Here is a 15453-nt window from a genome sequence, read left to right as displayed (position 1 = left end):
ATTCCATCACACTCCTGACATGTGCCTTGTAGATGGTGGACAGGCTTTGGGGAGTCAGGAGATGAGTTACCCACTGCAGGATTCCTAACCTCTGACCTGTTCTTTTAGCCACGGTATTTATGTGGCTACTCCAGTTCAGTTTCTGGTCAATGGTAACCCCTAGGATGTTGATAGTAGTGGATTCAGCAATTGTAATGCCATTGAATGTCAAGGGGAGATGGTTAGATTCTCTCATGTTAGAGACGGTTATTGCCTGACACTTGTGTGGCGCGAATGTTACTTGCCACTTATCAGCCCAAGCCTGGATATTGTCCAGGTCTTGCTGCATTTCTACATGGACTGCTTCAGTATCTGAGGAGTCACGAATGGTGCTGAACATTGTGCAATCATCAACGAACATCCCCACTTTGACCTTATGATTGAAGGAAGGTCATTGATGAAGCAGCTGAAGATGGTTGGGACTAGGACACTCCCCTGAGGATCTCCTACAGTAATGTCCTGAAGCTGAGATGATTGACCTCCAACAACCACAGCAATCTTCTTTTACGCTCGGCACAATTCTAACCAGTGGAGAGTTTTCTCCCTGATTCCCATTGACTCCAGTTTTGCTAGGGCTCCTTGGTGCCATACTCATTCAAATGCTGCCTTGGTGTCAAGGGCAGTCACTCTGCCCTCACCTCCTGAGTTCAGCTCTTTTGTCCATGTTTGGATCAAGGCTGTAATGAGGTCTGGAGCTGAGTAGCCCTGGCGGAACCCAAACTGAGTGTCACAGAGCAGATTATTGCTACACAAGTGCCACTTGATAGCACTGTCAATGACACCTTCCATCACTTTACTGATGTTTGAGAGTGGACTCGTGGGGCAGTAATTAGCCGAGTTGGACTTGTCCTGCATTTTGTGGACAGAAATACCTGGGCAATTTTTTACATTGCCGGGTAGATGCCAGTGTTGTAGCTGTACTGGAACAGCTTGGCTAGGGGCATAGCAAGTTCTGGAGCACAGGTCCTCAGTACTATGACCAGAATTTTGTCAGGGCCCATAGCCTTTGAAGTATCCAGTGCCTTCAGTCGTTTCTTGATATCACATGGAGTGAATCGAATTGGCTGAAGTCTGGCATCTGTGATGCAGGGGACTTCAGGAGGAGGCCGAGATGGATCATTCACTCGGCACTTCTGGCTGAAGATTGTTGAAAATGCTTCAGCGTTATCTTTTGCACTGATGTACTGGGCTCCCCCATCATCAAGGATTGGGATATTTGTGGAGCCACCTCTTCCTGTTAGTTGTTTAATTGTCCACCACTATTCACAACTGGATGTGGCAGGACTGCAGAGCTTAAATCTGATCCATTGGTTGTGGGATCACTTGGCCCTGTCTATTGCATGCTGCTTCTGCTGTTTGGCACATAAGTAGTCCTGGGTTGTAGCTTCACCAGATTGACACCTCATTTTGAGGTATGCCTGATGTTGCTGCTGGCATGCCCTCCTGCACTCTTCATTGAACCAGGGTTGATCCCCCAGCTTGATGGTAATGGTAGAGTGGGGGATATGCTGGGCCATGAGGTTATAGATTGTTTTTATTTTGTGCAGTAACCTTTGATGTGGCAGCTTATCGAATGCCTTTGGAGATCCAAGTACACCACATCTACAGGTTCTCCTTTATTCATATTGCTTGTTACTTCCTCAAAGAACTCTAATAAATTAGTCAAACACAATCTCCCTTTCACAAAACTATGTTGACTCTGCCTGATTGCACTATGATTTTCTAAATGTCCTGCTGTAACCTCATTAATGATGGATTCTAGGATTTTCCCAATGACAGATGTTAGTCCAACTGGCCTGTAGTTTCCTGCTTTCTGTCTCCTTCCTTTCTTGAGTAGAGGTGTTACATTAGCTTTCTTCTAATCTGCTGGGATCTTAACAGAATCAAGGGAATTTTGGAAGATCACAACTAATGCATCTACTATCTCATCCGCCACTTCTTTTTTCAGACCCTTGGATGCAGGCCATCAGGTCCTGGGTATTTGTCAGCCTTTAGTTCTAATAATTTTCCCAGTACCTTTTCCCTGGATTGTTTTAAGTTCTTTCCTCCCTTTTACCTCTTGTTTTTCAAGTAACTTTGGGATTTTTTGTCTTCGACAGTGACGACTGACACAAAATACTTGTTCAACGCTTCCGCCAATTCATTGTTACCCATTATTATTTCCCCAGACTCACTCTCTGGAGGACCAAAGCTCACTTGAGTTACTCGTTTTCTTTTTAAATACTAGTAGAAACTCTTTCAGTGTTTATATTTCTCCCGTACTCTAATTTCTCTCGCATTTTTTTAGTCATTCTTTAATCTGTCCAATCTTCTGATCTACCACTAATCTTTGCAGAATTGTACACTTTTTCTTTCAAGTTGATACTATCTTTAATTTCCTTAGTTAGCCTGATGGCCTGTATCCAAGGGTCTTTAAAAAAAAGTGGTGGATGAGATAGTAGATGCATTAGTTGTGATCTTCCAACATTCCCTAGATTCTGGAAAGGTCCCAGCAAATTGGAGACTACCCATGGTCATTTCACTTAAAAGCCTGTTCAGACTTTTACCGAGTAACTAGTAATGAAAGCAGTGCTGTTGCTACCTCACTTAATGATCCAGATGAAGATGGTTTAATGTTTATGTAGAATTGTGACCTGCTAGAAATCAGTGAAAGCCTTTAAAGAGCTCCGCTGCACCAGTCTGAGCTTGGTGTTGGTGATTACTCTTGTCAGAATGCTTTTGATGATATGTCATAGGATCTGTGCAACATAAGATCTTGTAATGTTCTTTCCTCCACCAGAGATGAGATTCGTCACCTTTATCAACAGCTCCGTGAGAAAGAGATGATGAGAGAGCAGGACCGCTTCCTTAGAAACAAAATGGCAGACGACTGTGCTGCTATGACCAAGGAACATGCTATACTACATTCACAGACTCTTGAGCTGAATAAGCAATTAGAAAGGGTATGTGGAAATTACTCTTGCATAATAATTCAATATTTGAAACTAATTGCTGAATATTTAGGCCCTGATGGGAGTGGGCGGGCATGTAAATTCGCACCACCAGCTGGCTAGTTCCCTGGCTCCATCCTGCTCCCGGGCCACTTTCCTGGATTGTTGGGGGGTGGGGGGCAGTGGGAGGAGGGATGGAGTGCTACCTGCCTACAAGCAGCAAGTAGCCAATTGACCTTATTAAAGGTGTATTAAGGCCTATTGTCGAAAGCCAACTGGAATTGTCCAATCAGCTTCCAGGTGCCCAGAGGTGTCAGGGAACAGGGCAGCTGCCTGGAGGCGGCCTCCCGGCAACAGAATGCAGAATGGGGGACCAGTGCTCCAGGCACGCTTTGAGTCTTCAGCCGCAGGTTGCCCTGTGGGTGGGTACCTTTCCCATCTTGCACGCACGCACGCACCCACCACAACCCACCCCCCCCCTCTCTTCTCAGGCACCCTCCCCATGGTGGCCCTGCTGATGCGGGATTTTTTTTTACTTTAAAGTTAAAAAAGTTGGAGAAAGGGTGTCTGCATCTTGGGGTGCCCTTACTTTCACTTACCTGGAAAGGCAGCCTGCTACTTCTTCAGTGCTGGAGAGCCTCCTATTGGCCCTCCAACTTTGAGAGCCTGCCTATGCTCCTTAATTGGACAGTAGCCTGCCCTCTGGCCACTAATTGGCTAATTTGGGGAAAATCACATTGTCGGCTTCTGACCCCCATTTGAATCTGACAGCGGGGTCCGAAGCCCACAGGGAAAATCCTGCCCTCGTTTTAGTTACTAATGTCAGTTGGTTTGTTGGATTTGGTTGAAGTTAACCACCCTTTCAATTTGAGGCAAGCTCCAAGTTATTGAATTTGAGGAGTCATAGTTGACAGAACAAGTGAAAATTTGGCTTGGTAATGTTTCGGCTATTTATAAAAGACAGATTAAAAGACACATCAAAGTTTTCATTTCAACTCTGAAATGTGACAGAATATTTTGAACGAGCTGTTTTATTTACATGCTAAATTATGTAAATTACTCCCAAATATTGTATGTAATATCTTCTTTATGGTAGCAAACTGATGTCAAATTGATAAACACATTCAAATAATATTGGCTCAGAAGATCTGAGTATTGCTGGGTAAGATATGAACATGGGTTCTGTCCAACAATTGGGTACTTGTGCTACAGGAAGGGAAGAGGGAGACTCAGAAAACTCATTGGGTGGTGGAATCATGGAGTAACTGCAAGACTTAACAGGACAAGTTGCAGCAGAATGGCACCTTCAAAAGGGACCAAATGAAGGGCCAGACTTTCTCGAAGCATGATGTTGAGGTATTAACTCAAAGGAGGCATGGCATACTTGGGGTGGTAGAAAGCCAATGCGTTAAGCTGCCTATGCTACGTGATAGGAGGTGGCATCTCCATGACCTCCAGGGAACCCTTTCTATGTTGAGAGAAGTTTAATGATCTTACAAGCACAGCAAAAGAAAGAGATGTTCGAGCCAACTGCCTTTCATACTTTGTGAAATCCTTACAACAAGGCATCATTCTGTTCATTCACAGTGTTCAGTCCCAGCCCAAAGTTTAGAGAAGTTGGGATAAGCATTTTCGTGAGTTCTGATAATACCAAATTTTGTAAAAGTTAAGGTTTGCACCATACAACAGCATGGACTCGATGTGCCAAATGGCCTCCTCTGTGCCCTAAATGACTCTATGATAAATGTTGATGTGTTCCAAATGTGAAATTGAGAAAGTAAATCAACACATTGCCGGCAGCATCCTACCCCACCTTAAGTATGTGTTTTTATTTTATTCCTTTGCCTTCTCTCCTGGAGGCAGTAAATCATAATACAGTAGGATTCCACGAGTGCCATTAGCCTCCAACTGGAAATGGGTGTCAGGGGGCCATTTTACAGCATGAAGCATCACAGTTGAACCCGAATCTTGACCTCAACTGATTGACACTTGTACTCTTTCTACTGGGGTGATGGCCTCAGTCAAAAATGTGGAAACATGGCTGATTTTATAATCAGTGCCACAGAAGGCAATGGCTATGCTAGTTGAGATCAGGTAACTCAAGGGATCAATCTATTTGCCTTGATACCACACCACATGCTATGTTGACTACCTAAGGCATGGAGAAAGTTCCAAATGATTGTATTTCCAATTAGATTTCCCTGTCATGTTTGCTGACATTGCTAACAGTTCTCTCTCCTCAGGTGCTGTCCCTCTCTCCTTCAAATTTTTTGATTTTTTATTAGATTTAGAGATACAGCACTGAAACAGGCCCTTCAGCTCACTGAGTCTGTGCCGACCATTAACCACCCATTTGTACTAATCCTACACTAATCCCATATTCCTACCACACCCTCACCTGTCCCTATATTCCCCTACCACCTAGCTATTCTAGGGGCAATTTATAATGGCCAATTTACCTATCAACCTGCAAGTCTTTTGGCTGTGGGAGGAAACCGGAGCACCGGGAGGAAACCCACGCAGACACAGGGAGAACTTGCAAACTCCACACAGGCAGTACCCAGAATTGAACCCGGGTCGCTGGAGATGTGAGGCTGCGGTGCTAACCACTGCGCCACTGTGCCGCCCATGCCAAAATTCCATTTGCCTTCCTTATTACCTGTGGTACCTGCATACTAGTTTTCTGCGATTCATGCACGAGGACACCCAAATCCCTCTGCACTGAAGCACTCTGAGGTTTCTGTCCGTTTAGATAATAATTTGCCTTTCTATTCTTCTGACCAAAATGGATAACCTCACACTTATCCATTTGCCAAATTTTGGCCCATTCACCTAACCTATATATATCCATTTGTAAATTTCTTATTTCTTTATTGCAACTTACTATCCCACCTATTTTGGTGTCATCTGCAAATTTGGCTATCGTACCTTCTATCCCTGCATCCAAGTCATTAATATAGATTGTAAATAGTTGGGGCCCAAGGACCGAACCCTGTGGCTAGTTACATCTTGCCAACCAGAAAAAGACCCATTTATTCCGACTCTGTTTTCTGTTGGTTAGCCAATCCTCTATCCAAGCTAATAATTGGCCCCTAACCCCATGTGATCTTACCTTGTGTATTAACCTTTTCTGTGGCACCTTATCAAATGCCTTCTGGAAGTCCCGATATACCACATCTACAGAATTCCCATTATCCACTTTGCTTGTTACATTTTCGAAGAACTCTAGCAAATTAGTCAAACATGATTTACCCTTCATAAAACCATGCTGACTCTGATGGATTGCATTTTGACTTTCTAAATGTCCTGTTATTACTTCCTTAATAATGGATTCTGACAATTTCCCAACGACAGATGTTAAACTAACTGGTCTATAGTTTCCTACTTTCTGCCTCCTTCCCTTTTTGAATAAGGGTGTTATATTAGCTTTTTTCCAATCCGCTGGAACCCTTCCCGCATCCAGGGAATTTTGGAATATTATAACCAATGGATCCACTATCTCCACTGCCACTTCCTTTAAGACCCTAGGTTGTAGGCCATCAGGCCCTGGGGACTTGTCTGCCTTCAATCCCAATAGTTTGCTCAGTACTTTTCCCTGGTGATGATTGTTCTAAGTTCCTCCCTTTCTATAACCTCTGCATTACCTGGTACTATTGGGATGGTACTAGTGTCCTCCACTGTGAAAACTGAGGCAAAATACTGATTTAGTGTCTCCGCCGTTTCTGTGTTCCCCTCTATTAACTCCTCAATCTCATCCTCCAAGGGACCAACATTCACTTGAGCTACTCTCTTCCCTTTTATATGCTTATAGAAGCTTTTGCTATCCTTTTTTATATTTTGCGCTAGTTTTATTTCATAATTTACCTTTGCTCTTTTTATTACTTTTTTAGTAACCCTTTGCTGATCTTTACAAGTTTCCCAATTTTCCAGGAATAAGTAACTCCTCATCAAAATTTGCAGATGATACCAAATTGGGGGTATAGATAACAATGAGGAAGAATGCAACATAATGAAAGAAGACATTAGAAAACTTACAGAGTGGGCAGTTAAGTAGCAAATTAGCTTTAACATAGATAAGTGTGAAGTGACGCATTTGGTAGGATAAACATTGCCAACAGCTTAGAAAATAAGAAACTGAATGGGATAGAAAAGCAAAGGGAACTAGGGATACAAATCATGAAATGCAGCATCACAGGTCAGCTAAGCAATTGAAACTACGAACAAAGCACTAAGATTTATTTCTATGGGTACATAATTCAAAAGTAGTAAAAGTAGTTAAACTTGTATAGGACCCTGGTCAGGGCATATATGGAGTACCATGCACAGTTCTGATCCTTGTTCTATAAAAAGGACATAGAAACACCGGAGAAAGTACCAAAAAAAAGATTTATAAGGGTGGTACCAGAACTCAGAGATTACAGCTATCTGGAAAAATTGAAAAGGTTGGATTTTTTTTTTTGGAGAGAGGAGATGTGTTACAGATGACCTGATAAAGGACTTTAAAATTATTAATGGGGTGTACAGGGTATATTGTGGAGAGAATATTTTCACTTGTGGGAGAATCCAAAACTAGGGGCTATAAATACAAGATAGTTATTAATTAATCCAATAGAGAAATAAGGAAAAATTTCTTTACTCCTAGAATGATTAAAATGTAGAATTTGCTACCACAGGAAGTGGCTGAGGCAAATAACTTAGAGCTTTCAAAAGGAAACTACATGAGTACATGAGTGAAAAGGGAATAGAAAGATATGCTGAAAGGCTGAAGTGAGGTAGATACTGTGAGGAGACATATGGAGTATAAACACCAAGCACAGACACAGCATGATGCAGCACGGAGGAGGCCACATGGCCTATTGTGCCTGTGCCATTTGTCATCATCACCCCATCTTCAAAAAAAAATCATTCACCTCTCTATTTTTGCAAACTACTGCCCTTCTCCAGCCTCCCTTTCCTCTCCAAAGCATGTTGTCGCCTCCCAAATTTGTGTCCACCTTTCCTGGAACTCCATGTTTGAATCCCTCCAAACAGGTTTGCACCTCTGTCACAGTATTGAAATGGCTCTTATCAAAGTCACAAATGAACTGTGATAAAGGTAAATTGTCCCTCCATATCCTTCTCAACCTGTCTACAGCCGTTAACACAGTTGACCACACCATTCTCCTCCAACGTCTCTCCACCATTGTCCAGCTGGGTGGCACCTGGTTCCATTCTTATCTAATCGTAGCCAGAGAATTGTCCTCAGTGGCTTCTCTTCCCATTCCCGCAGATACCTCTGGTGTCCCACAAGGATCTATCCTTGGAATCCTCCTATTTCTCATTTATATGCTGCCTCTCAATGACATCATCCGAAAACATGTCAGTTTTCACACATATACTGACAACACCCAGTTCTACCTCACCATCACCTCTATAGACCTGATCGAACACTGTCCCTAAATTATCAGACTGCTTATCTGACATCCAGTACTAAATGAGCAGAAATTTCCTCCAATTAAATTTTGGGAAGACTGAAGTCATTCTCTTTGGTCCCCACCACAAACTCAGCTCCCCAGCATTTTCCCCGATGTGGGTGAACACTGAGACGGGTGGGTGCAAAAATTCATATCACTGACTGGCTGGCTCCATCCCTCCCCTGTGTCATTTTCCTGGAGGTGGGGTCAGAGGCGGCACTTAACAATAAAGGCCAATTAAGGCCTATTGTCACAGGCTGACTAAGCCGACTGGGTATAGGCCAGCTGCCTGGGGATAGTCTCCTGACGGTAGACTGGGAGGCCAGTGGACAGGCAGGCTTTGAGGCTCTCCCTGCCTGTTTCTCCTCAGCTGTGGCCCCAGACCACACTGTGGAGGGGTTCACCCTCCACAATGAGGGCCTGGCTGCTGAAGACATTTTTTAATTTAAAGGTTTAAAAAGTTTGGAGAAAGGGCGCCTCAAAATGCAAGTGCCCTTTCTCTCTCTCTCTGTTACCTGAACTGTAAGTTGCTGCTCGTTTAGTGCCTCACATTGACCCTCCAGCTTCGAGAGCCCACCTGCCATCCTTAATTGGACAGCAAACCTGTTCTCTCTCTCCCATTTGACCCTGATGTCACAGGGAAAATCCTGGCCCTTCCCTCTCCCTGGCAACTGTCTGAGGCTGATCCAGACTGTTCGCAATTGCAGCTTTCAACCACATATCTGCACTAAGATCAAGGGCAAGATTTTCCCTCTGGAGACAGGAAATGGAAGTTAGGACCGTTTCCAGATGCACCCCTGGGTGGGGGTGGGTGGGGGAAGCAGTCACTAGCCCTGAGTTTCCTGTGAGCGTCCCCTTGATTGGCCTTGAGACTGGTTTGGCAGCCAACACGCAGCCGTGGTAGTGGGAAGGGAGGTGGGACAGCTCAAGTACAGGTCCAGTTGCTGCCGGTTTAGAGCTGTAACTTCAAGTTGGAAGAGCATAGAAGCTTAGAATAATAGAATGTCTTAGAAGAGCTAGAGGCTTGGAACCCGAGGCAGGGCAGTCCCTCGACCTGTTGATGCAGATCTGGAGGTCCTCCAGGATGCTGTAAGGGAGAAGAGGGTGGTCCTCTTCACGGAGGGGGGCAGCAGGAGACCATCCATCTAGACTAAGAAGGTCTGGACAGAGATAGCTGACACAGTCAGCAAAAGGAGTGTGATGCGCAGAAATTGGATCCACTGTAGGAAGAGGTTTAATGACCAGCTCTGGCAAGTTGCGTGCAAGCCCCAATCCTCAGGACATTCACTCTCCAGCAGATACAAAAGCTGAGGAGCCTCAGGCCGCATGCTGCTCCTGAACATGGGAGGAGTGTGTACCCAGGGTCTTACCCTTCAGAATGGCTGAGGACCTGCCAACACTGAAACATGCAGCTTCTAATGAACAGGAGCAGCTGGCATCAGCCAGAGAGGCCAGTGGTGCCTTACCTCACTCTCTTTTGTCCTTGCAGGAGAAATTGGCTCATAATGCCTGGGAAAGAGCCCAGACTGGTGGATGGGTTCCCTATCTACACGTGATCATTGCTGTGGAGGAGGAAGCCATGACCAATGCCAGGGTCACGGACAATGAGGAAGTCAGGCATGGTGAGATGGGCATCTGTGGTGGGGATGGTGATTAGAGAGTGCAATGCCTTCATTAAAGGGGAGCATTGCACTCCACCCCATCCAGCAGCATGCCGAACACTGAGTTACATTGGGAAGCTTCAGCACTGCAGAGGCTTCTGCTCTCCAAGGCTGGTTCTCAAGATCTCTTCTTGTGTCTCCCACTGGTGCAGACATCAAGGCAATCAAACCAACTCCCTCACCATCATCGGGGCAAGCGCAGCAACAGCAGAGCTCAGACCAAACACCATCACACCTTACAAGCGCACTTTCCACCAGCACAGATAGTGTGGCACTGCACGAGGAGCATGGCATTAGTGTGCAGGAGAAGGTGCCAGAGGCCGAGGCAGCTATGTGCAGTCCCCCTCGGAGCATAGAGGACAGACACACCTCTGCTCAGCTGGGCACAGATGCAAAGCCTCAAGGGTCACAGAAAAAGAGGCTCTACCTAGACCAGCAGCAGGAGATGTGCTCCGATATGTTGGAATTCTCTGAGGCAGTGTGTGGTCACAGAATGAGAACAGAGGAGTCCATCCAGCTCATGTGCGCCACAATCGCTTGGGGCTTTGAAAGCTTGAGCTCCTCCATTGAGAGAGTGGCCAACCTCATGGAAAGCCATATGCGGCAGCACTTAGAGCTCATGCAGGAAATGTGCATTGATACACACAGAATGCATGCATGCCACACTATGTGGCATGGACCAGTCAGTGGCACTGATGGCACAGGGATCTTTGGAGGGGATGCCAGTTGCGCCACAGCTGGTGCTCCCTCACAGTCATCTGGAGAGCCAGCCAAGGGCTAAGGATGTCATGAAGGAGGATGAGGGTGCCACCCCTCATGTGGCAGCATCATCCTCGACCTCCTTGGCCTCTCTAACTGAGGGAGCATCTGTGCAGCAGGGCCCAGTGATGGAGGCTGCCCCCCCAGCGATGCGGGTGCAGCAGCTTCTGGAGGTGCCCGCAGGGCCATCTCCAAGATGAGGACAACCACCACATGCATTTCAGTCGCAGACAGAGACAAGGGAGCAGGCTGCCAACCCCTCTTCCAAGAGCACAAGTGGAGAACCGCATAGAAGTAGCTGAGATTGGAGGGTACCGTGCAGGCAGAGGACTGAGTGGGTCACTGGAGTGTCTTCTACCTGTAACTGTGCACTGTTTCCCTTTATTAGTACCATGTAAATACTGACGCTTGAAGCCAGGTGTGTGAGCCTCTTTTTATTTTTTTATTATTCATTCATGGGATATGGGCATCACTGGCTAGGCCAGCATTTATTGCCTATCCCTAATTGCCCTAGAGAAGGTGGTGATGAGCCGCCAGAGGAATAAGATGAGGTGTGAAGTGGTGAAGGAGAGCAAGGGTACGTCAATGCTGACGATGAAACCTCCGGGCAGATGTGAATCCTTCATTGGTGGTAAGAGTTTACATTTTCCAGGCTATGTCATCAATGTTGTTGTTGTTGTTGAAGTGCCTCTTTCTGTATTGCAAATGGTAATAACATAATTCTGGTTCTCCTTTTGCTGGTATTCTTGATGCTACTTGTTAATATCATTTCTGGGTGATGTGTTATAGGAGAGGATGCTGAAGGAAGAGACAGATAGTTTCCGTACTTCCAGTGTAGTTCAACTGATTACTGTGAAAGACCATGAGGAGCAACTGCGGCATGAGGTTAAAAGGCAGAAGGAGCTCCTGAAAATTGAGAAAAAAAAATTTAAGGAACTTATGGAAAAGGTAGTTGGAGTTAATGGAAAAAACTTGAATGAAGAATAGTAACTTGCTCTGATCATCTTTCTTTAAAAGGAAAATAAACTTACTGGAAGCAGTATTACTGTTAAAAAGAGAGGTCACCTTACCAAATACTATTTTTTTTCCCTCCAGTTCTTTTCTCTTGATTTCTCCACAGCATGCACCATACCTGACAGAGAGGACGTGCTTTCAAGAATCTCAATGTGTAACTGGCTAGTTGAAGGTGTGCCTGGGCTCCCCAAAGGCAGCACTGTCTGATTTCTCTCATCCCTGTGGTGAGATGTCCAGCATCCACTTGGTACCTCACCATGTTTACACAGCTGAGATCACCATCTCAGTAGTGTAGATCTTCAGGTCCAGAGGAGAAGCATGACACCTGACAGATTGGTTGGAGGTAGGTCACATTCTTGGAAACAGCTGATGGAGTAACAAGAGTACCCAAAGACTTTGAAGTGCTATCCTAGAGATGCTGTTCAAGCAGGTGCAATATTTGAAATACAAGAACACAATTGGTGATTGAGGCAGAAACTAAGTCAACTTTCAAGATTAGATTGGATAGGTGGATGATGGAAAAGAAGTTGAAGGAATTTGGAAAGAGGGTGGGTAAAAGCGATTGGAATGGTTTTCTCATCAGGAGGGTAAATGTCAACATGAACTGGTTGGGCTAAGTGGCCTTTTCACTGTGCTGTGTCTATGTATTCCTATGTAAAAGGAAGAGTTACAATTGGAGAGAAATAGTTCAGTGTCCTGAGAATGTTCTTCATATTGTTTGCAAAATGGTACATCAGAAACAAGAAAGTGAATGAGAGTTGAGATGTATCATTGACCAATAGTAGGTAGGATATGGTTAGCTTAGAAACATAAATATGGTGAGATTCCCATGTGAAATCCCATGCTGGAACTTAAATCAAAGTAAGAAATTGGTACAAACTCACATTAATTAATCCTAAGGAAGGTTCAAATATCTAAAAAAAACTCTAATTGGAACCTACCTTCTAAAGCAATGCAGTGTTTCATTTCAAAATTGAGGACAATTAAAATGTACATGTTTGAGTGAAGTCTGTATTTGGTCTTTACCGTATTTGGAACCTTAGAAGACCCATAGTGGGACCCACACCTGCTTCAAACAAGTGTGAATCCACTGGCCCTAATGGGTAGGTGTGTAGAACCATGTAGGGTCACTCAGGAATGTCTCCAGATAGAAAACCTAACACCAAGCAACTGTTTGTAGTCCTAACACAGGGCAGATGGGATGAAAATTGGATGGATCCAGGTTCCTCCCCAAATCCAGGCACAGCATGGCGCCCAATTTATATGGAAAATGTACACCAGTTTCTGTACTGATCTTCCTGAAGGAAACTTACCTCTAAATTTCCTGTGGAACTACGGAACCTAAAAATCAAGTGAAATGAGCAGAAATTCACTATCACCAATTAATATAGTAGCAAATGGCCTGCTGCCCATTGCCAAAGATCCTTACTGTCGGAGCTTCCAGCCTTTTCTGCTTCTCCTCTTCAATTATTATATAAAATGAGGGTTGCCCATCAGAAAAGCCATTCCGGCTCCTACGTCATTCTGAATGCAGAGTGTGGGGAGCCGGGGCATCCAACAAAATTCAAGGAATAGTTAGACTGGCAGCAGTGTAGGTCTTAGTCTTTTTTTAAAAATCATGAAGAAAATAGTTATGAAACTCCAGAAATCTCAATTGCACCAAAAGTAGGGGACTTCAGACTGTGCTGTACCTAAATTTTACAGCATAAATCTACACCAGAATATTACCCAACATCAATGTGAGAAACAGAAGTGGGGTGGTCTTGCATGGGGGCAGGACTATGTAAATAAACAGCAGAGGATTTTGTTGAAGATATTTCCAGAAGTGTCGCTAACGATCAAGGAAATTTGTATGTACCAGTGTTTCAGCATAAACCAGGCACACTTGAACTTCTCAGTAAAAGCTGTTTTCACACCATAATTATACCAAGAAGTTCCAGGAAATAACATAAGCAAAATACTGCGGATGTGGAAGTTCCAGGAAATAATGGGTCATAATAATGTTCAGTGCTAATCTGGCACTTAATCTTTTTAATGCTGCTGTGATGATTAATTCCTCTCCAAAAATAGAATGTGAAACATTAATGAAAGTTGAGGAAAACTACCAACATTTGCTTTTTGAAGTAATGAGGAAAACCTCAACCATTTCATAGCCACAGCTAAATTGAAAAGTGAATATCTGGCTCCGTCATGTTATGCATTTTGATTAGCAGTAAGACAGGTTGAGCAAATCAGAATTTGTAGTGCTAATTCTAACTTTGCTTTAAACCCTGAGATTCTGCTCCTCGAAGAAGGGAAAACCTCTGTTGAACTGAACGAGGCCACTGTGCGTAGTCGCATAGCCGAGACAGAAAACAGATTTGCAAGTGACGAAGAAGAGAACCTGCAGCTGCAAAGGGACAAAGCTCTGCTGGTTGACCTTATTACTGATTTACAGAATCAGGTACCTGATTCTTCACCTAATTATTCACGCTTTGCAGTAATTTATACACTGAAAATCTAATCAGTTCTATTTTACTTTAAAGAGACCAATCGCTGGCTTCAGATTGCAAAATAATTTTATAGTTCACTTAGCCACCCTCTGCTTTTGTTGCTGTCAGTTGGGAAGTGATATCAAAAATGTAGCCATGAAATATGCAGTTGTCGTCTTAGGTTGCCTCCCATAGAAATACAGAATATAAAGATCATTTGGCTATCATACCTATGCCAATGCTAGCTCTTAAACTGGAATTGATCCTATTTATCTGCTTTTTCTCTGTGTCTTTTGACATTATTCCTATCCAACTACTTATCCAATTCCATCTCAAATTACGTTCAAGCCTTTGCTTCAGTTGTCACTTATAAAGTTTTCCATGTTCCACTATTAAGAGTCTCTCTGCACTATTGCTTTGTCTTTCACCACAAGCAGTAACACGCTTTGCCTTTGTCCCAGGACATCTTCGTTATTTAATCTCTCCTGCCCTATCAAACATCTTCCCCTTTGTTCTCTCCCCCTCCCTACCTCCCCTTCGCTTGCTTAAAACCTAATTCTTTTCTCATCTTTGTCAGTTCTGATGAAAGGTCACAGACCTGAAACATTAACTTTGCTTCTCTCTTCACAGATGCTGCCAGACTGGCAATATCCAGCACTTTTTGTTCACTGTACTTTATCCGTGGCTTTATGTACTTCCTATAACAAAGTGCCCAGAACTACTCACAAGTGTGACCCAAACAATAGTTTGTGAAAATTCAGCATAACTTCCTTGTTTTTTATATTTATTGCCCCTTTGTATCATATCCAGAATTTAACTTGCCTTATTCCAAATCCAGAGATTTAATCACATAATCCAGGAGGACAAAGGATCGGCACAACATTGTGGGCCGAAGGGCCTGTTCTGTGCTGTATGTTCTATGTTCTATGTTCTATGACACCTCAGTGAAGTACTGGAGAAGTGCTGCACTTGCCATCTTCCAGATGAGATGTTAAATTGAGGCCCCGTCTGCCCATTCAGCTGGGCGTAAAAGATCCCATGACATTATTCAAAGAAGAGCAGAGCAATTCTCCCCAGTGTCCTGGCCAATATTTATCTTTCAACTAACTAAAAACAGATTATCTGG

At 44.0% G+C, this 15453-nt stretch overlaps 1 protein-coding gene across 4 annotated transcripts in view; it reads left to right on the top strand.

The window, feature by feature from the left end:
• Positions 1-15453, top strand: part of LOC137352577 (chromosome partition protein Smc-like) — a 106867-nt gene that overhangs the window by 60406 nt on the left and 31008 nt on the right. For 3 of the 4 annotated variants that reach the window (XM_068018243.1, XM_068018263.1, XM_068018234.1), the window contains 3 exons: positions 2819-2981; positions 11632-11790; positions 14132-14299. In XM_068018243.1, the coding sequence (XP_067874344.1) occupies positions 2819-2981; positions 11632-11790; positions 14132-14299 (490 nt within the window). The remainder of the gene's footprint in view (positions 1-2818; positions 2982-11631; positions 11791-14131; positions 14300-15453) is intronic. The other variant, XM_068018253.1, reaches the window with a different exon arrangement.

This window comes from Heterodontus francisci, chromosome 3, assembly GCF_036365525.1.
Source record: "Heterodontus francisci isolate sHetFra1 chromosome 3, sHetFra1.hap1, whole genome shotgun sequence".
Lineage (NCBI taxonomy): Eukaryota > Metazoa > Chordata > Chondrichthyes > Heterodontiformes > Heterodontidae > Heterodontus > Heterodontus francisci.
The sequence above is the reverse complement of the archived record's forward strand: the minus strand, read 5'-3'. Positions and strand labels throughout refer to the sequence as shown.